The sequence below is a fragment of the Mustela putorius genome, unplaced genomic scaffold, assembly GCF_011764305.1.
Source record: "Mustela putorius furo isolate JIRA1106 unplaced genomic scaffold, ASM1176430v1.1 tig00000813_pilon_pilon_pilon, whole genome shotgun sequence".
NCBI lineage: Eukaryota > Metazoa > Chordata > Mammalia > Carnivora > Mustelidae > Mustela > Mustela putorius.
In genome coordinates, this window is record NW_025421485.1 from 10,182,478 (window position 1) to 10,204,554 (window position 22,077).

General features: G+C 44.4%; 2 protein-coding genes across 7 annotated transcripts in view; both read right to left on the reverse strand.

Annotated features, from left to right (window-relative positions):
- The window catches only part of DCDC2C (doublecortin domain containing 2C), an 88,244-nt gene extending 81,132 nt beyond the window's left edge, over window positions 1-7,112 (reverse strand). Inside the window, exon 1 of one of the 2 annotated variants that reach the window (XM_004745736.3) lies at window positions 6,691-7,112. In XM_004745736.3, coding sequence (XP_004745793.3) covers window positions 6,691-6,977 — 287 coding nt within the window. In that variant the 5' untranslated portion in view covers window positions 6,978-7,112. The remainder of the gene's footprint in view (window positions 1-6,690) is intronic. The other variant, XM_004745737.3, reaches the window with a different exon arrangement.
- Window positions 7,113-7,905: 793 nt separating this feature from the next.
- Window positions 7,906-22,077, reverse strand: part of LOC101670087 (collectin-11) — a 69,348-nt gene continuing 55,176 nt past the window's right edge. For all 5 annotated transcript variants that reach the window (XM_045084920.1, XM_013052881.2, XM_045084919.1 and 2 more), the window contains 6 exons: window positions 21,281-21,413; window positions 18,453-18,608; window positions 18,002-18,075; window positions 16,575-16,683; window positions 8,914-9,038; window positions 7,906-8,256 (listed from right to left, as the gene is read on the reverse strand). In XM_045084920.1, coding sequence (XP_044940855.1) covers window positions 8,050-8,256; window positions 8,914-9,038; window positions 16,575-16,683; window positions 18,002-18,075; window positions 18,453-18,608; window positions 21,281-21,413 — 804 coding nt within the window. In that variant the 3' untranslated portion in view covers window positions 7,906-8,049. The remainder of the gene's footprint in view (window positions 8,257-8,913; window positions 9,039-16,574; window positions 16,684-18,001; window positions 18,076-18,452; window positions 18,609-21,280; window positions 21,414-22,077) is intronic.

Sequence of the window (22,077 nt, forward strand, 5' to 3'; positions counted from 1 at the left end):
GGGAGTGCTGGGAAATGTAAGACTCGTTATTCAGAGACCTGTATCCCTGGGGCAAATAATACATTATATGTTAATTAATTAATTAATTAATTAATTAAAAAGTGAACAAGCAAGCATGGGGGGGGGGAGAAAAACTAATGCATAAAAAGATCCAACCAAAAAACACAAAATGCTGTTTATCATTTCAATGTTTCACTCCAAAAAACTGACAAATACAACAGAGAGAAAAAAACTAATTCCTCAGAGATGCAGTGAACTGGAGTCTTTAGGCCAGTGTTTGGAGAAGGGCTTTGTAGGATGTGGATTTCCTTGGGGGTGGAAAGAGGGGAGCCGACATTTGAGCAGAAACTGGACATTAACGTGCAAAGTCACTTGGTGCTGCTTCCAGAGAACAAAGGAAAGGAAGAAGCCACCCATTTGAATTAATCCAGGCATTTTAAAGTACTGCATGCATTAAATTTCACAGCACCACATCGGCTATGAACTCACCCCATTTTGATGAGGACATAGATCTTCAGCAAGGTCATGTAACTGGCTAAATGCTACTGAGATAGGAAGAGCCAGGATTCACTGCAACCCAGGCCTTCTGTCCCTGAGACCACACTCCCGGTATCTGACATCTGGTTCAGCTGCCTCCTTTTCCTGATACCCACTATCCTCAGGATACAAACGGGTGAAAAGGAGACAGAAGTAAAGGCTGGGTGCAGGCGAACTATGATAGTGTGATTTAAAGCTCTTCCATACTGTAAGCAAACATTACATTTGATTTTTGATAATAAGGCAACCAGGAAAAATTCCTGGTATAACTCAGATTCTCTGGAGTTTCCCCCAGTCATGGGCACACACACCCCATGTCTTGATTTACGTTCTTTTGTGAATACAGTTTTCTCCACAAAAGAAATCATGAATTCTAGGCTTTACTGGACATTTTTTTTGAAGCGTAATTACTAGCCTATAATATTTTGTTTTATAGAAGAAAAACCTATGTTCCTCATCTCTAATTCATCCCAGAAAATGTAGGGTTTGAATAATGATCGGATTCTATACAGACTTGATGGTGTTTGTCTTTTCAATGTACCATTTTGCAGCCATTATTATGAGAAGAGCCCCAGGACAGCTAACACATCATTAGGTTTCACTGCAAAGTTCATTTGCTGGTGGTACAATTAGAAGATTATTTGCTAGAGAAAATTAACTTTAACTGCCCAGTGGCTCAGTAATTACAGAACATACATTCCAACAAGTGCTAGCTTACTGATACCAGCAGAAATCAAGCCAAAAGATTTGTCAGAGCTTTAGTCACCTAAGTCTGGATTCCAATTTCATACTTCATTGATCTAAAAAGTAGTGAAGAAAATGAAATTTAAATGCCTCTCCATGATGAACTTCACAAGCAAAGAGCACCGATCTATGTACATCACTGAAGGTACACAGATGATTCCAAAGTCTCGAGGACACCTGGAAATGCCCTGACCCTCCCCACTCCCCACCCCTACCAGTGAACAGGATCACGCTGTCTCCCTCATGGAAAACACTAACAAACCTGAAGAGATCTGGGAAGAGAAATGCCTCCAAGTGTCGGTATTTCGACCATGTGTCCAAAACATTTCAAATAAACTATGACAGTCTCCCCACCAAATCAAAGGTCTTAACAGGGTCTATTAGAAAACTCCCCGACCCACAGGACAGAGGAAAGAGAAGCATGTACCGAGCATGTTTGGGCATGTTGGCCCATGCTTCCAGGCTTCCTTCCTCATCAGCTCATACATAAAACACAGACTGATTTTACAAGGAAATGTTTGGGGGGGGGGGAATTAAATACTCTTCATTATACATACACTGAAGAGGATTTTAATGTCAATTTTAGTAGCAACATATTCTGCTACCTGAACACTGGATTCTGTAGGAAATCAGAATTCAGGGTACAGAGTGTCAAAGTCCACTGGAGTGATGGTAGTAAAGACACCCAGACAGAGTGGATTCAACAACAGCAATTTGTGTATCACCGTTCTGGAGGCTGGGAGTCTGAGAGGCCTGTGTGCCTGGGTTCTGGCGAGGGCCCTCGTCCAGGTCCATGGACGGCTGCCTTCTCGTGTGTCCTCACATGGCAGCAAGAGCATTGAGCTGTCCAGTCCCTTTTACAAGTACACTAATCCTATTCATGACCGGTTCACCTCCCAAAATCCCCACCTCCTAACACCCACACTGGGGATTAGGTTTCAACTTGGGAATTTCGGGAGGACACAATAATTCTGTTTGCAGCTGGTTACAGTGATATATAAATCATGATATAGCATATGGTCAAGCCTGAAAACAATCATCACAAAATCGGACATCTATGAAGGAATGTGTTCTTGTCAGTGAGGCTCGCTGTAACAAACAGGATTTAGCAGGATTAGCGCTGTCACAAACTTAACCCAAAATGTCAGGGCATTAATTCAATGCCTCTTGGCAACTCAGATGTCAATGGATTAAGATTTTCCTTCAAAAACAATAGGATGTTTTGGGGCGCCTGGGTGGCTCAGTGGGTTAAGCCGCTGCCTTCGGCTCAGGTCATGATCTCAGGGTCTTGGGATCGAGTCCCACATCGGGCTCTCTGCTCGGCAGGGAGCCTGCTTCCTTCTCTCTCTCTCTCTGCCTGCCTCTCAGTGTACTTGTAATTTCTCTCTGTCAAATAAATAAATAAAATCTTAAAAAAAAAAAAACAATAGGATGTTTAATTTGCATCTTTGCAGATGCAATTGAGAATTCAGATCACAAGCCAGCTTGCTCACAAAATTACACTATCTGGGTGGGTTCCCAAGTCCCACGTTACTACCTGGACCCCGGGTGTCTTTGGGTGAGCAGCCTGCAGAAGATCAGCTCAGCAGCCCTCTCCAACGAGTCTCACCTTTATCTCAGCCCTGCAGGAATTTCCTCAACTAACATCCACATAAAAGGAGTCACTTACGGTCAAAAGTAAACCAACAAGATTATTCTCTCAACTGAGAAAAAAAACAACTAAAATAACAGGAAATAGAAACAGCTTTCCAACACAGGCATCTCAGATGCACAAGGACAATATTTCAGCAAAAGCAAGTGTGAAAGGACATGCAGGACCAAGAAAGTCTAAAGAACGATACACGTGATTTGAAAAAGAATGAGGGGGAATTTTTAGAAATGAAAAATTAGTTTAAAGTTAAAACTCAATGAATTGGTTTGATAGCATCTTATATACAGCAGAAAAATTAGCCAAAAGATCAATGTGAACCAAGTACCTAAAGCCCAAAGAAAAGAGAGAAATTCGGACAAAGAGGAGGACTCCCCGAGGTTCGTGTCGGTGAGACAGGCCAACCCACATCAACTCCAAGGCAGAAAACACAGAAAGTGTAAGACAGAGGCATCCTCTAAAGACAAGGGCTGTTGAAAGTTACCACACCAGACTCCAGAGAGTTCAATCAACTGGCTACTTGGACAAATCGCTTACACCACAGTACACTGAAGTTAAAGAAAATACATTCAAAATAGCCAGAATAGATAAAATATTACTTTCAAATAAGTAAATTGTGATAACTGATTTCTCATCAACAACCTCGAAGTTTAAAGACAATAGAAAACACCTTCCAGGGCCCCCGGAAGGTGCAGTCAGTTATGTATGCAACTCTCGGATTCTGCTCGGATTAGGATCTCAGGGTCATGAGATCGAGCCCCGTGCTGGGCTCCGCACTCAGCAGAAAGTGTGCTTGGGATCCTCTCTCTCCTTCTGCCCCCTGCCCCCAATTTGTTTTCTCTATCACTCTCTCTCAAATAAATAAAAAAATAAAATCTTCCCCAAATAAAGAAAGGAGAAGGATGAACAGCTTCTGTGGACTGAAGGACCCTGTCATTCAAACAGAATCATCCATCTATAAAAATATACATGAAGAATGAGGGAGAGAAGACTTCCATCCCTGGGGACACTGGACTAAGTAGCTCTGATCAACCTGTCCACTAAAAACTAATAAAATCAGACGAAATGACAACATTTTCTCAAAACATAAGACATCTAACAAAATAATGAGGAATTACCAGGCCAAGGTCCAGGAAATAAAGAAAATCCAAATATGTGAGCCCACTATCTGGGGCCACTGCAGCCCAGGGCTTGCTGCCCACAGACAGATGGCTGAGAGGTTGAACCATGTCTTTGATGGGCTCTGTGGCCAGCAGGCAGAAGCACTTGGCTCAGGGCACCAGCAACGGGGCTCCTTGTGAACTATCCATACTTGTGAACTGGGACCCCAGTGGGATCCATCCAGTCATCAAGCCATCTGGGTGGCCCAAATTATCACATATTCTGAAATTGCACTAAGGTGATCATGAACAGTGGATGACAGGTATCTGGCCAAAACACACAAAAAATCAACTTTGGCAAAAGACATTATCACCCTAGGCCTCAAATTATTTCTGCCAATAAGTTTTGAGAGTAATATCCCGCATCCAAAGATAACTAGCAGATAGAGAGACAAGACAGCATGACAGAAAACCAGGAGGAGCGTCAGCCAGGCTCCCACCCAGATCCCTGGTGCTGGGGAGAGCCAGCTGCTAAGTCACCTATGAAGAGGCTCCCACTGCAGGGGTGAAGCTTCCTGCCCCCTGGTGAAGAGTGAGCCGGGAAGCACCCACCCCAGTCCGGCCTTCCGATGACAGTAGCCACATGCTGACTGCAACCTCACGAGAGTCTCAGAGCCAGAATCACTCAGCTAAGCTGCTCTTGAATTCCTGATCCCAGAAACTGTGAGAAAATAAAGCTGTTTTAAGCCAAAAAGCTTGGGGTGATTGGTTATATGGCAGTAGGTAACGAATGCACCCTTCTAGAGAGAGTCTTACCCAAACGCTCTTCAGACAAGCCAAAGAATGTTTACAACAGTGTTTCATTTATTCCAGCATAAAATTTAGAACAACCCAAATTAGCCATCAACAGATGGGAGAAGTAAACTGGCATTTTGGTCCATGAAAGAGCACATGACCACAGAGGCCAGTGACCTCCAGCCTCATACTATTGACGGGGATGAAAATCACAGCTTATTATCATGTGGAAAAGCAACCAACAGAAAACCAGAAGTACACAAACATGAGAACATTGAAAAATCTGTCCTTTGAGGATCGATCATCATGGAAAGATGATACAGAAACCAGGAGAGTGGTGTCACCTGTGGGAAAGGGTGGGGACGGAAGTGGCAGGTCGCCAAACACCAGCTGCGTCCTCTCGGGATCCCGAATGTGGCTTAGACAGATTTTTCTTAAACTCTACATAGAATATTGTGTACACTGCTGTGTATACAATACATTTCACCATAAAAGAAATGAGTTAGCAACAGTGCCAACACAGGCAGTGTGTCTTTTAAAGGCAGACACAAGAAATAGGTGATCCTGCCACAGGTCAGGAATTCCTGAAGGATAAGGAAGAGCTTCCCCCCCTTGCATTTTGTAAAGAAGCCATTTCAGAGGCCCTGCTCCAAAACAGAACCTCTCATAGTCGTGACCCCTCTCTCTGTTATGGTGACTTGCTTCTTATCTCCCGTAAACCTGCATCGTAAAGCTCTCACAGCCTCTCCAGCACCCGGACTCCACCCCACGGGAAGGGGGGAACACCGGCTATTTGTTGAAGAACTGCAAGGTTGAATTCGGGGTTCTGGAGACACTTGTATAACGACAGTTACTAAGAAAGCTCGGAGAAATTGTAAGAAGCACTGGAGTACTCCTGAGAAGATGAATAGAACTGTGCTGTGTAAGCCCACTAGCAGTAAGACCTCAAAGGGACTGTGACACCAGCGTCGGGCTTAACAAAAAAGCCTCAAACTGGCATTCTGAGGGGACGCCATCCAACAGGACTCACAAGTTGAATATGGCCACTCCGTTTCCATCAGGATTTCACACACAAGTGTATCTCCCCAGGACAGCTAACATCTCTCCCGCCGGCTGTCTTGACCTCAGCAGACACTGGGGAGGGGGTCTCTTTGCTCTCCGCAGACATTCAGTCTGTGCTGTGGGCCAGCCTTGCTTCATGGGCCAGGAGTCTGGAGATGATGCTTACAAGGCCCCAGTCTAGCAGGAGACTCTGCTGGAGACCCACGCATTTCACACCTTAGCAAGTGCGTTCATCCGGGAATGCCCAGCCAGGCATGGCCCAACACGTGAGGAGGGGGGAAGCCAGGCAGAGGATGACCCTTATCTGACTCCTGCCTTCCAGCTGCTCCCCAGTTCTCCCCGCAGGGCCAGCTCCCTCCCTTCCTGCAGATCTTCCAGCCAGGTGGACTTTTCAGGCCGGCCTGCCCTCAGGGCCACTGCCCGCCCATTCCTCTTTCCAGGCCCTTTCTGACACCCTCTAACACACCTGGGGCGGGGGGCAGGTGGACGCCAGCCCGGCCACAACCAGCAGGAGGGGGCTGTGCGCACAGGAGTGCTGCCCCACTGGTGAGTCACCAGGCACAGAACACGGCTCTGCGCTCGCCTGGTCACCGTGAGAAGGGGCGACAGTGCGCGTCCCTCGCTCGCGCTGGCCGGTCACAGGGCAGAGGGTGACAGGTGTGCCTCCCGCACTTGCCGGGTCACAGCCCACGGCGGGCAACATTGCGCTGCCGCACTCTCCGGGTCACCCCGCACAGAGGGCAGAGGGGGGACTGGCGCACCTCGAGGGCAGCGGGCCGCGCGGGGAGGGGGCACCGCACTCACTCGAGCTTCTTGAAGGGCTCGCGGCCGGCCGCCACGTACTTGCCGCCCGCCCGCAGCGCCTGCAGCTCGAGCACCGGGTGCCCGCACGTCGGCGTGAACAGGCGCCGCACGCCGAAAGGCACCTCCATCCGCTCGGTGAGCTGGTCCAGCAGCGCCTCGAAGGTGGCCACGGGCCGCCGCGGCAGCACGAACCTCCGGCCCACGAAGAACGCGTCCCCGTTGCGGTACACCAGGATGGTCTTGGCGGGCGTGGTGTCCACCAGCACGTGCGGCCCGCGCGTGCCCATGGCCGCGCTGCCCCAGGGCCACCGGACACCGCTCGCTGCCCTCGAGCCGGGGCGCAGCCAGGGAGTGGGCGCGGGACCGCGGTGCGACCCCGGGTCCCTGCGCGGGCTGACGCCAGCCGACCATTGTGACCGCCTGTGGCCTGCAGCCCAGAGAGGGGCAGGACGATGGCCAGGGGAGGGGAGGCAGGGAGTCGGCGCAGGGGAGCGGCGGGCATCTGAAAGCCTGGACAGGGGAGGGGGCGGAGAGCCAGGACCGGGGAGGAGCCTCCGCGAGCCTAGACAGGTGCCGCGAGCAGAGCTCGGGGAAAGGAAGGGAGACAGCCGCTCTCTGTGATCTACCTCTCTGGCAAGGTGGCAGGAGTGGGAGGGTGCTGAGGACCAGCCCACACTAACCACAGCCTTCCCACTGCGCTGGCCGGCCTCCTGTGCAGGACAGGTTGCTGGGATGGGGGTGCGCATCAGGACTGTCTCCGCCATCAAAACTCCTCAAGGAAGAATTGTATGGAACCATTCAGAGCCTGTGAGAAACTAGATTTCTCCTCACAGCTGGCACACGGCTCCTCACCAGTCTGACCCTCAGAATCCACTTTCATTTGGGGGAGAAAGAACAATCGCAGGGCACGGGCGCCCCTGTGGAAGCTATTCCTTTTCTGGGTAGGGATGGGCCAGTCCTCTTGAGCTGAGACAGTGAATGATCCCTGAAATACATTTTTCCAGTGGTTTTGATGGGCTTAAACTTCTGTTGAAGGCGATAGGCTATGGATATGCAGCCACATCTACAGACGGAAGAGGCGCAGAGTGTGCTACATCAAGATCTCGGAGTGGTTTTGTCAAGTAAACTTTAGGAGACCACCTGCCTTTCACAGCCTCAGCCAGTTTTTCACCTACCTCACACTTCACAGCGACCATAAGTACAGATGCCAGCGTGTGAGAGTGACCACTTTATTAAATAACCAGGAATCCCATTGATCTTGGTAAGATTCATTGCTAGAAGCCTCTTAAGTTTGGGGTGTTAAGAACATTTCAGGAGACGTGTAGGACCGCGTTGACCAGCGCTCGGCCTTGCGGGGCGTCAGAGGTTGGCTCGGAAGCCCGCTTTCACGGAGAACCTCATCATGGGCTTCTCGCGGGGCCGCAGCAGGCAGATGGAGCTGGGGAAGCCCTTGAGTCGCAGGCGGCCCACGCCACCGTCCGGGGAGATGGTGAGCCTCGCGTGTGTGATGACGTCCTGGAGCTCCAGGGTCAGGCTGTCGAACAAGTGACCGTTGTTGGCGGAGAGCTGAAAGAGAAGCAGGGAGGCACCCTTGTGATAACACAGGGCGAGGCCCATGGAGCCAGCCATCCTGTGGGCTCAACACCCATGAACCGTGACAGGTACTCACTGATAGTGAGTTGGCTGACCACAGAGAAAAGCTAGTTGGGATCACAAGCCTGGGGAACACTGACATGAACACTCAGGCCCATGCTATCTGTGGTTCTTAATAGTCATTGAAGTAGACACACTGATAAGGAAAGCAAGTGACCTCGCAGAGGTCGTCACCCATAACTCCATGGGAGCAACCTTCACACCCCACTCTGACCCGCAAATGACTATCTTCCTACCGGATGGAAGCGGACACTTCCAGAATGTCTCAGCATCCACTCCACAGAGGACACGCAGTTAGAGATTTGAATATGCTACTCATCCCTTCCAAAAAGTTAATATACTGCAGAAACATCTCTCATATACATATATACGGAAATACGTATATATTCCTTGCACATGATGATTTAAAACAAAACTTGTTAGAAATGCAAAAGTATGAAGAGCATGTGTTTTCATGACAAATGAAATACGTTTTTTAGAAGCTTGTCCGTGTTACTGTTAAACACGGTGCATCTAAGGGACGCGGCCAGGCTGGGGACCAGCCTGCCCAGCTCCCCATGGGTACCACACCTTAGTGACTGGCAGCAGCGGTTTCCACTTATGGCCCGGAAGCTTCCACTTCTGCTTGATCATATCTTCTTCCTCCTGAGTTGTCAGGATACAACCATCCAGCTTACAGCTGTCGGGAGAATTGCCTGTCGGAGCAAACGCAGGGTGACTCTCCATTTTGTGTAGCACTTTGACTTACAGGGTCTTGGACTTTTTAATCAAATCAAATACCCAGCAAAGAACAAATTGTTCTCTCTGAAAAGAAGCTAAAAGTGTGATGTATGTGGGAGAAGGAATGCACCCAGTAGTGATGGTGTTGGATTGCCCGATGAATTTAGGTGTGTGTTTTTCAGAGGAATCAAAATCAACCTGACATCATGAGGCCAACATGAGTTGGCTGGCATGTTGGAGTTTGGACGTACAGCATTTTACTTGTAAAGGTAAATGTACCTGATAAGCCTTTATCAGGAAGAACAAATCATTCTCTCTGAACAGAAGCAAATTCAGCTAAGTACTTGCACAGGGATGTGTGGCTCATCTGAAGCTCTCATGAAGCTGAAGATACTTTCCCTATGGCATCATATTTCTTCGCATGAGGCACAGAGAAAGACAGAGCTAAGTTAACCAGTCAGTGAGCAGCACCCACCCAAGTGCTGTATTCCAGGGGTGCTGACTGCTCCCCAGATGAGACACAAGGTCCCACATCTCTCTTCTCTCTGCAGTTCATCAGGGCTGTGCCCAGTGGAGTTTCAGGGCCATGCTCTTTGTGGGGAGAACGTTTTGGGGAGTCCCCTAAGACTTTAAGATCAGCAGAGGAGGGCTTGCTGATCAAGAACCTGACAGAAGGCGCATCTTGGTGGCTCAGTTGGTTAAGCATCTGCTTTCAGATCAGATCTTGATCCCACAGTCCTGGCATTGAGCCCCATTTCAGGCTCCCTGCTCAGCAAGGAGCCTACTACTCCCTCTCCCTCTGCCTGCCTCATCCTCTGCTTGTGCACTCTCTCTTTCTCAAAAAAAAAAAAAAGAATCTGACAGGAAAAAGAAGAATGCATTATTCTCATGCCCCCTGCAGCTCATCTCTTAAAACAGTGATCTCCGTGGTGGGTGAGCACACCCCTGGGTGCACACAGAAACCCAACAGATGCAGGAGGAGAACATTAAACCCACTATTTCTGATTGCATTCCTTTAATATGTATACACATGCACATGTGTATTAGGTTTTGTGTATTTGAGATGACAGCTGGATCCTGACATGCCCCACACCCCAGGGCTACCGTCAAATTGTGATGCACAGAACCTAGACAGCAAACAGCAGCAAGTTCCTGATGGAATAGTCCAGGCACCCTGGTTACATGGGTTACTGTTACCTGGTTTTAACTAAACTATCATTCACAGAATTAATAAGGGATTTTAAACTATTCATGCAGACACCCATGGATTAAAGATACCATCAGAAATGCAAGCACCTATAAACCAGGAGAAAAGAGTACAGCTGACATCACCACTGACCCAGGATGAGCTCTTCATCAGCTATGGTATTTACCCCAAAGATACAGATGTAGTGAAAAGAAGGGGCACCCGCACCCCAGTGTTCATAGCAGCAATGTCCACAATAAACAAACTGTGAAAGGAGCCGAGATGTCCTTCAACAAATGATTGGATAAAGAAGATGTAGTCCATATATACAATGGAATATTACTCAACGTTCAGAAAAAATGAATACCTAATTTTGTATCAACATGGATAGAACTGGAGGGGATTATGCTGAGTGTAAGAAGTCAAGCAGAGAGAGTCAATTATGTGTGGATACACTCATGTGTATGTGTCAATTACACTCATGTGTGGAACATAAGGAATAGCATGGAGAACCACAGATGAAGGGAGAGAAAACTGAAGAGGGGTGGGGAATCAGAGAGAGAGACAAACCATGAGAGACTCTGGACACTGGGAAACAAACTAAAGTTTATAGAAGGGAGGGAGGTGGGAGGATGGAGTAGCTTGGAGATGGTTATTAAGGAGGGGACATGTGGTGATGAGCACTGGGTGTTATAAGCAACTAATGAATCATGGAACACTACATCAAAAATTAATGATGTACCATATGTTGGTTAACTGAATATAATAAAAAGAAAGTAAGAAGAAAGAAAAGAAAAGTGAAAACTGACCCAATAATCAGATCTAAAATAGTCTTCCAAAAATAGGTCACAATGATAAATACTTCTTTAAATAATTCACTTAAGTCCACTACCGCTGAAGAAGAGCTCCACTTTAAATATATATTGTGTCTTTCATGGGGTATCACAATGGGTTAAAAAAGAAAAACCGTTGATATACTGTCTGCAAGAAACTCATTTTAGACCCAAAGACACCTCCAGATTTAAAGTGAGGGGGTGGAAAACAATCTACCATGCTAATGGACATCAAAAGAAAGCTGGGCTGGCAATCCTTATATCAGACAAATTCTATATTAAACCAAAGACTATGATAAGAGATAAAGACTCCATATCATACTTAAAGGTCTGTCCAACAAGACCACCTAACAATTTTAAATATCCATGCCACTAACATGGGAGCAGACAATTATATAAACCAACGAATAACAAAAGCAAAGGAACACATCAACAGTAATACAATAACAGTAGGTGACTTTAACACCCCCCTCACTGAAATGGACAGGTCATCTAAGCAAAAGGTTAACAAGGAAATAAAGGCCTTAAATGACACACTGGACCAGATGGACATCACAGATATCTTCAGAACATTCCATCCCAAAGCAACAGAACACACATTCTTCTCTAGTGCACATGGAACATTCTCCGGAATGGATCACATCTTGGGTCACAAATAAGGTCTCAACTGGTATCAAAAGACTGGGATCAGGGGCACCTGGGTGGCTTAGTGGGTTAAGCCTCTGCCTTTGGCTCAGGTCAGGATCTCAGGGTCCTGGGATAGGACCCCACATCGGGCTCTCTGCTCAGCAGGGAGCCTGCTTCCCTCTCTCTCCCTCTGCCTGCCTCTCTGCCTGCTTGTGATCTCTGTCTCTCTGTCAAATAAATGAATAAAATCTTAAAAAAAAAAAAAGACTGGGATCATTCCCTGCATATTTTCAGATCACAATGCTCTGAAGCTAGAACTCAATCACAAGAGGAAAGTTGCAAAGAACTCAAATTATCTGGAGGCCAAAGAACATCCTACTAAAGAATGAATGGGTCAACCAGGAAATTAAAAAGAAGAATTTCTTAAAATCACAGAAACAAATAAAAATGAAAGTACAACTGTTTGAAATCTTTGGGACACAGCAAAGCTGGTCCTGAGAGGAAAATATATACAAATACAAGTCTTTCTCAAGAAACAAGAAAGGTCTCAAATACACAACCAACCCTTCACCTAAAGGAGCTGGAGAAAGAACAGCAAAGAAAGCCTAAACCCAGCAGGAGATGAGAAATTATAAAGATAAGAGCAGAAATCAATGAAATACAAACCCAAAGGACAGTACAACAGATCAACAAAACTAGGAGCTGGTTCTTTGAAAGAATAAGATTGATAAACCCTTGGCCAGACTTCTCAAAAATAAGAGAGAATGGACCCAAATTAATAAAATCATGAATGAAAGGGGAGAGATCACAACCAACCCCAAAGAAATACAAGTCATTATAAGAACACATTATGAGCAACTATACATCATACAATTTGACAATCTGAAAGAAATGGATGCATTCCTAGAGATGTATAAACTACCAAAACTAAACCAGGAATAAATAGAAAACCTGAACAGACCCATAACCAGTAAGGAGATTGAAGCAGTTATTCAAAACTCTCCTCAAAAAACAAGAGCCCAGGGCCAGACAACTTCCCAGGGGAATTCTACCAAACATTAAAAGAAGAATTAATACCTATTCTCCTGAAACTGTTCCCAAAAAATAGAAATGGAAGGAAAACTTCCAAACTCATTTTATATGGCCAGCACTACCTTGATCCCAAAACCAGACAAAGACCCCATCAAAAAGGAGAATTACAGATCAATATCCCTGATGAGCATGGATGCAAAAATTCTAACAAAAATTCTAGCCAGGGGCGCCTGGGTGGCTCAGTGGGTTAAAGCCACTGCCTTCGGCTCAGGTCATGATCTCAGGGTCCTGGGATCGAGTCCCACGTCGGGCTCTCTGCTCAGCAGGAAGCCTGCTTCTCTCTCTCTCTCTCTGCCTGCATCTCTGCCTACTTCTGATCTCTGCCTGTCAAATAAATAAATAAAATCTTTTTAAAAAAAAATCTAGCCAATAGGATCCAACAGTACATTAAAAGGATTATTCACCAGGACTAAGTGGGATTTACTACAGGGCTCCAAGTTTGTTTCAAGATCCACAAATCAATCAATGTGATACATTCATAAAACAAAGAACAAGAATCGTAGAATACTCTCAACAGATGTTGAAAAAGCATTTGACAAAATACGGTATCCTTTCTTGATCAAAATTCTTCACAGTGTATGTATAGAGAGTACATACCTCAATGCCCTCAAAACCATCTATGAAAAACCCACAGCAAGTATCATTCTTAATGGGGAAAAACTGAGAGCTTTTCCCCTAAGGTCAGGAACACAGCAGGACTGTCCACTATCACCACTGCTATTCAACATAGTACTAGAAGTCCTAGCCTCAGCAATCAGACAACAAAAAGAAATAAAAGGCATCCAAATTGGCAAAGAAGTCATCAAAATCTCACCCTTTGCACATATGATACTTTATGTGGAAAACCCAAAAGACTCCACTCCAAAACTGTTAGAACTCATACAGGAGTTCAGTAAAGTGTCAGGAAATAGAATCAATGCACAGAAATCAGTTGTATTTCTATACACCAACAGCAAGACAGAAGAAAGAGAAAATAAGGAGTCCATCCCATTTACAATTGCACCCAAAACAATAAGATACCTAGGAATAAACCTAACCAAAGAGGCAAAGAATCTTCACTCAGAAAACTATAAAGTACTCATGAAAGAAATCAAGACACAAAGAAATGGAAAATCATTCCATCCTTATGACTTGGAAGAAGAAACATTGTTAAAATGTCATGCTACCTAAAGCAATCTACACATTTTGTGCAATCCCTATCAAAATACCATCAAGTTTTTTCAAAGAAATGGAATAAATAATCCTAAAATTTATATGAAATGAGAAAAGACCCCAAAAAGCCAGAAGAATGTGGTTTTTTATGTTTTTTTTTTATTTCTTAAATTTCTTTTCAGAGTTCCAAAACTCATTGTTTATGAATCACACCCAGTACTCCATGCAATACGTGCCCTCCATAATACTCACCAGCAGGCTCACCCAGCCTCCCACCCTCTCTCCTCCAAAACCTTCAGTTTGTTTCTCAGAGTCCACAGTCTCTCATAGATCGTTTCCCCCTCCAATTTCCCCCCACTCACTTCTCCTCTCCATATCCCCATGTCCAGAAGAATGTTTAAAAAGAAAACCAAATTTGGTGGGTGGCATCACAATTCCAGACTTCAGCTCTATTACAAAGCTGTAATCATCAAGACAGTATGGTACTGGCATAAAAAAAAAAAAAAAAAAGACACATAGATCAAAGGAACAGAATAGAGAGTCCAGAAATGGACCCTCAACTCTAGGGTCAACTAACCCTTGACAAAGCAGGAAAAAATGTCCAATGGGAATAAGAAAGTCTCTTAAATGAATGGTGTTGGGAAAATTGGACAGCCACAGGCAGAAGAATGAAACTGGACCAGTTCCTTACACCACACATAAAAATAGACTCAAAATGGATAAAGGACCTCCATGTGAGACAGTAATCCATCAAAATCGTTGAGAAGAACACAAGCATCAACCTCTTTGATCTCACCCACAGCAATTTCTTCCTAGAAACATCGCCAACAGCAAGGGAAGCAAGGTCAATAATGACTATTGGGACTTCATCAAGATTAGAAGCTTTTGTACAGCAAAGGAAACAGTCAACAAAACCAAAAGACAACTGACAGAATGGGAGAAGATATTTGCAAATGACATATCAGATAAAGGGCTAGTATCCAAAATCTATAAAGAACTTACTCAACATCCAAAGAACAAATAATCCAATCAAGAAATGGGTAGAAGACATGAACAGACATTTCTGCAAAGGAGACATCCAAATGGCCAAAAGACACATGAAAAAGTGTTCCACATCACTCGGCATCAGGGAAATACAAATCAAAACCACAATGAGATACCACCTCACAACAGTCAGAATGACTAAAATTAACAAGTCAGGAAAAAACAGATGTTGGTTAGGATGTGGAGAAAGGGGAACCTTCCTACACTGTTGGTGGGAATGCAAACTGGTGCCGCCACTCTGGAAAACAGCATGGAGGTTCCACAGAAAGTTGAAGATAGAGCTACCCTATAAGTCAGCAATTGCACTACTGGGTATTTACCCTAAAGATACAAATGTGGTGATACAAAGGGGCATGTGCACCAAAATGTTTACAGCAGCAATGCCCATAATAGCCAAACTATGGAAAGAGTCTAGATGTCCATCAACAGATGAATGGATAAAGAAGATGTGGTATATATACAATGGAATACTATGCAGCCATCAAAAAATGAAATCTTGCCATTTGCAACAACATGGATGGAACCTGAGAGTATTATGCTAAACGAAATATGTCAGTCAGAGAAAGACGGCCATCATATGGTCTCACTGATATGGGGAACTTGAGAAACAAGACAGAAGATCATGGGGGTAGAGAGGGAAAATGAAACAAGGTGAAACCAGGGAGGAAGACAAACCATAACAGACTCTTAATCTCAGGAAACAACCTGAGGGTTGCTGGCGGGAGGGTGGGAATGGGGTGGCTGGGTGATGGACATTGAGGAGGGTGTGTGCTATGGTGAGTGCTGTGAACTGTGTAAGCCTGACAATTCACAGACCTGTACCCCTAAAATGAATAACACATTATATGTTAATAAAAAAGAAAAAAGAATATTTATGTGTGTGTGTATGTGTGTCTTGGTGTGGTTACTGAGTAAAGTCACAATGATTCCCAAGACGTTTAAACATTAAGGCATCCAAAATACAAGGATAAACTGCCACCGTTCACTGACAACTAAACAATCACAATACCCCCAATCCAATATGTATGAAAATTTCACCCAACAGTTATAAAAGTTTAATATCTGCTTTTGAACTTTGCCAATTTAATGACACATATATACTTTCATAAGAAAGTAGGTTTTGAATACCAAGGGTGCTTGTGCAATTTTTTTTTTTAATGGAAGAGCATGGTTTTGAAAATGTGTAGCCCCTTGTCTTAAAAGTACAGTGTGGAGCAGAAATGGTCACCCCAACCAATATGCTTTGTACCCCTTCCCCCAAAATAAGAAGATGCCATCCAGTTCTTGTCATGTCCTAACCAAGGTTATCTCAGTCTTTCCAAGAGAGATCCAGGCCCCAGTTATAAAGGGTCTTCACAAAATCTCGTCCAACTTTGGGGGTCATCCAGTTCAACTCTGACATTTTATAGAGATGAAAAGTAGGGCACCAAGAGTCAAAGGAAGTTGCTCAAAACCACACATCAACTGAGGGTAAAAGCTGATTCCAAGTCACTGTCCTGAGCCCCACTCCCACAGGACCACATTATCTCTACAGCCAGCATCGGGTCATGTGCCTTCCCTGTCCACATCACACTTACCTTTAAAATGTGTTGTATCGATTTCTATTTGCGTTATTACTCCAGGGTGTGCCAATCGGAAAACTGCCCATTCACAGCCCGGAACAAGGAGAATGCCGTTCTCGTCATTCTGGAATCCAAAAGGAAGAAGAGAGAGATAAGCCAGCTTGGTGCCATTTGAGAAACTAATTCTGGAACCAGCAAGTGAAAAATGTTGACATGTACGTAGGATATTTCTTTTATCTCTTACTATAAAAGAGTGTTTCCTAGACCCTGATATGTAAATTACTTTCTGTGCTAATTGCCCCTTTGCCTATTATTCCTTAAATGCCTCATGTGGACTCAAGAGTTTAATGGGCAATTGGTAAGTTTTTATAAATTTCTTACATGACTTTCTATGTCAATTGTAAATTCATGTAGAAGGGTCTGTGTCTAACCATGCCCCGGATCCTCTAATAAATTTGTTTCGACCTTTCAGTGAAATTATGTTCTTGGTCAAATCCATACCAATATATGATCTGTCTCCAAACCTTAGTTTCTGACAACAGCGTTATGTTCATTTTCATTGGAAGCATTGATTGACATGGAAACTGACCCAAGAAAGGGGGTTTACAAGTAAGTTTTAACACAGAGAAAGGTGTTTTGTTTGCTTTTGTTTTGACTTTCGCATCTCACATTAGTCACTGGCCAAAATGTTTAACAGCTGAGCCATCCCTAGGGTCCCAGATCCATCCCACAGCCACACGTCCCTGTCCCTGATCTCATTCAGGGACACGCAGATACCAAAAATGATTAAACTACTATTTTCTTCTCCATGTCAACCAAAGAGTTTATCAGTGGGTTTTCTATCATTAAATTGTAGATCCTCACTTCTTTATTAAACAAATGGGGTTGGGGGATGCCTGGGCGGCTCAGTCTGTCAAGCATCCAACTGTTGGTTTTAGCCTAGGTGGTGATCTCAGGGTTGTAAGATTGAGCCACTGAGGGCTCCATGCTCAGTGGGGAGACTGCTTAAGGATTCTTTCTCCCCCTCTCCCTCTGCCCTCCCCACATGCTCACTCTAGCTCTTTCTCACTCTAAAATAAATAAACAGGGGCGCCTGGGTGACTCAGTGGGTTAAGCATCTGCCTTTGGCTCAGGTCATGAACTCACAGGGTCCTGGGATTAAGCCCCTCATCAGGCGAGACGAAGTCTGCTTCTCCCTCTCCCTCAGCCCCTTCTCATGCTTGCTCGCTCTTTAATAAATAAAATCTTTTTAAAATTTTAAAAATAAAAAAATTGGACAGTGATGCAACAGGACAGGATGTGATTGTGACAGCGGTGAATCTGGAAAACACGGAGAACTACTTCTGGAACATTGCCTGAGGGGTTTCTGAAATAAGCATTTCCTTGAGGTAAGTTAAAACAAGATCTAGAAAACTTCACTGTGGCTGTTTGGGACTTCTTACTTCTAATACTGGAGGCCTGTCCAGCCTTCTCGCCGTCTCCCAGCCATCTGCCATGGACCTGGGCTTGCCAACTCCTGCCAAGAATGACATGGTTTAATGGGAATGTCACAGGATTTTATCTTAAATGTGAGAATGAATGCATTGGCATCATTAAATCACAGACCTCATGGTCCTGAGCATCACTACACAAACCATTTTCATTCAGCTTAATGTTTTGGTAAATTTGCATACAGCCAGAGGGTTGTAAGTTTTACTTTTCCCTTTAAGCCAAAATTAAGAAGGAAAATTGCTATTGATTTACTTCATATCATAAAGGCATCAAATCCTGTGGCTAGATGGTTAATCTCACCCACTCCTGCACTTCCTCTTAAATCATTCAGACTATGTGGGGTGCTTAATGATGGTGCCCAGATGTCCCAAATAAAGGCCAGCTGCCAGAGCATCCTCTTACCTATCATATTGTTTGGATGCCCGAAGTGTGCATTGCTGAATCCTACACAGGCACCCCCGTGAGCGATGGCCACCAGGTCAAATGGTTCTTTGGGATCAGTTGCAGCCCAGTCTTTCTGTCCAGTACCATACACTCTAAGACGTGCAATTCCACCATCTGAGAAGGCAAGAGGCCATAGTTACTTCCTCCTTGAAAAGGTGGCTGCTTGTAGGTTGTCAACAACACAGCCCTCCACAACCTGTCTGCTCTGTTTCTCAAATACACCAACCCTACTGCCCCAGGGCCTTTGCACCTACCATTCCTTTGTACTGGAACAAATTTCCCAGCTTTCCAAAAGACTGCTTTTCTTAGGTCTCACCTTTAGTGCCATGGTCTCAGAAAGACTTTTCCTCTCACTCTCTAGCTTCCTCTTTCCAGCTCTGCCTGGCTCTGCCTGATTCCCCAGGTTCGGTGTATCACCGCTCCCATATTTACTTCAGAGTTCAAGTCACAGTCTGAAATTAACTTGTCATTTTATTTGTTTAAGCCCCTGCTGATATCAGTCTCTCAGAACCAGAGTATAAAAATCTTTAAAATCCAGAATAATGATCTATCTAGAACTGGTCCTGGCACATAGTAGGCGCTCACACTTTTTAAAATTGGATTAATAATTCCAAGGAGGTCAAAAGACAATCAATTGAGAAATTCACCATAGATATAATGTTTGATGTCACAAATTAGCATTGCTAAATCCTACACAGACTAATATGAACGTTATGTTTTTATTTTTATAACAACACGTTGCTTAGCAATACGATTGAGAATAGAAAAGATAATAGTCACAAAACCTGATCACTTCTGAGAGCCACAGCAGCCAAGATTAGGCCTGCAGAGCAGAGAGTACCTGCCGACATCAACTCACATTATCTGATCCTAATAAAGTGAATGTTTTTATTTGTTAGACCAGTACTTCCTGGACGATGGGAGCAAGCTTTGTATATAGAGCTTTTTCCCATTAATCAGAGTATTCTACTGAAACAAAACCCTATAAATTTTTACATGAAAAATTTGATGAAACTGAGGGATCTGAAAATTTTTCAGTAGAAGAGTCTTGACATTTACAATAAATAAAACCAGACTATGTTAGCATAACACCCTAAAAATATACTAGAGGGAGCAATTTAGCAGAAGCTAGCCTATGTCACCACTGCTCTGGTTCACTGGACATGGTGATCAACTTTGATGGTTTAGAAGATGCTTATCTGTTGAGTGTAAAGCTGACTTGATATTTTAAAAAATAAGGTTCTTCTTTACAGGCTTAATATCTAGCCTCAGCATTAATCAAAACTATGAAAGATATTAGACACATCCCTCCATGCTCTGAGGGTGATTCACTTAAAGCAAATTGTTGTCACCCTACATGTCCCTTCAGGTTGTCCTACTGCTTTCTGCCCCTTTACACTTGGACCCCAGGAGAAAATATTTGCAAATTATATATCTGCTAAATAATATGTATCAGGATATATAAAGAACTCTTACAATTCAATAATAAAAAAACAACTTAAGAATGGACAAAAGACACTTTTCAAAAAAAACATGTTTATAAATACAGGTGTACACGTGCACATGCATATCTAAACATTTCCAAATGGCCAAAGTAAGGAACTGAAAACATGCTCAGCATCATTAGTCATTAGAGAAATGCAAGTTAAAACCACAGTGAGATTCCACTTCCCGTCCTCTTGGATGTCTACAACCGAAAAGTCAGTTAATGGCAAGTGTTAGCAAGGATGTGGAGAAGTTGGAATCCTTCATGCTGCTGGTGAGAATATAATAACGCGGTCGCTTTATTTAAAACACAGTTACTCCTTGACCCAACAATTCCAATCCTACATGTAAGCCCAAATGAGAAACTTGTACAGAAATATTGATAGCAGCATTACCCATAGGTAATGTGTTTCCAACAGGCGGAAACCCCAAATGCCCATCAACTGATGAGCTGGAGAAACAACGTGGTTTCTCTGTGCTGTGGAATATTATTCTGCCATGAAAATGACAAAATGCTCCTAAGAATGTTACAACATGGATGAGCCCGGAAACCGGTGAAAGACGCAAGTCAAAAAAGACCATTTATTTTTGTTTTTGTTTTTGCTTTTGAATTATTTTATTATTTATTTATTTTTAAGTAATTTGTCCTGCTTCTTTTTTTTTTAATTTTTTCAATGTATTTATTTTCAGAGAAACAGTATTCATTATTTTTTCACCACACCCAGTGCTAAGACCATTTACATGAAATGTCGAGATGGTGAAGCCTGTCAAGACAAAGTAGTTCGTGGTTGCTGAGGGCTGGGGGAGATGAGGGTTGATAGTAAGGGTATGGGACTTCCTTCTGAGGCGATAAAACCTTCTAGAACTGACTGTAGTGATGGTTGTACTTGGCTGTACATTTCCACGGACTTCATGCCATATATCAACGTATATTATAAACCACTGAACTGTGCACTTCAAGTAAGTGAATCACATGGAAGGTGGATCACATTACAATAGAGCTGCTAAATAGAAGAAAGGGAGGGTCATCTGCACACACTGCTTGATCTGCTAGTGTGCCCAGCGAACTAGAAATCATTAGGAGATATTTAACCTCATACAGCTCAGTTCCATCACTTCCTGATGTGATGCCTTTTCAGTAACTACCAGTGGATGGTTGGGTTGGGACGAGAGTTTCCTAGAGCACAGAAAAGGCAAATCATAGCCCTGAAATGTTAGAGTGATGAGTGACTTCACTCTGGAACACGCCCACATTAAGTAAAGAAGAACCAGAACGGCAGATGGGTCCACGTCATATTTACCCGGGAAAATGTTGAGCCTTACATGACTCCATCTCTGCTGGGAATCGACGGGAAAGTAATTGTGGCTGGAAGCAGGCTTTCCTGGCTGGAGCTCTGTCATGGGGACCAGGTGATTCCAGTCGTCGGACTTCAGCTAGCAATAGATATGTAGATGTTAGCAGTGGCTCCTGGGGACTCATCGTAGTGCTCACGTGAGAATAAAAATTGATGATGGATGCCTCATAAAACATTTTAATAAAAATACTAATAAAGATTAAGTCCCAGGTTTGATAAGCAGATTAAAGGCCGGGGCAGGTTTTCATCCTGATTAAAATAGCCACTGCGTGAGCGGGGCAGGAGTGCAAGCAGGGAGCTTGGGAACGCAGGACAAGGTCTGAGATCCCCTCTGGGGATCCTTGGAAGGAACCGGAATAGTGACAGTAACATTCAGTAAAAACCGGGCCGTCCGGTTGACCAGTTGACCTGACGTTGTGACTGTTTCCTCTCCATCCTCGCTCTTCAAACGGTGGCTGTTACTTATTTTCCAGTCTGTTGTGATCAACACGTTTGTAAAACACAGTATAAATTACTAGACAAACTAAAAAACAAGAATGTACCAGGACACAAGCCCAAGTTGTTGGTCTATCAGATTCATCAGGCATAAAGTCTACGTAAGAAGCACGTAAGCGGGGCGCCCGGCCGGCTCGGTCGGATGAGCCTCTGCCTTCAGCTCAGGTCACGATCCCGGAATCCTGGGATGGAGCCCTGCGTCAGGCTCCCTCTGTCCAAGGGGAAGCCTGCTTCTCCCACTCCCACTC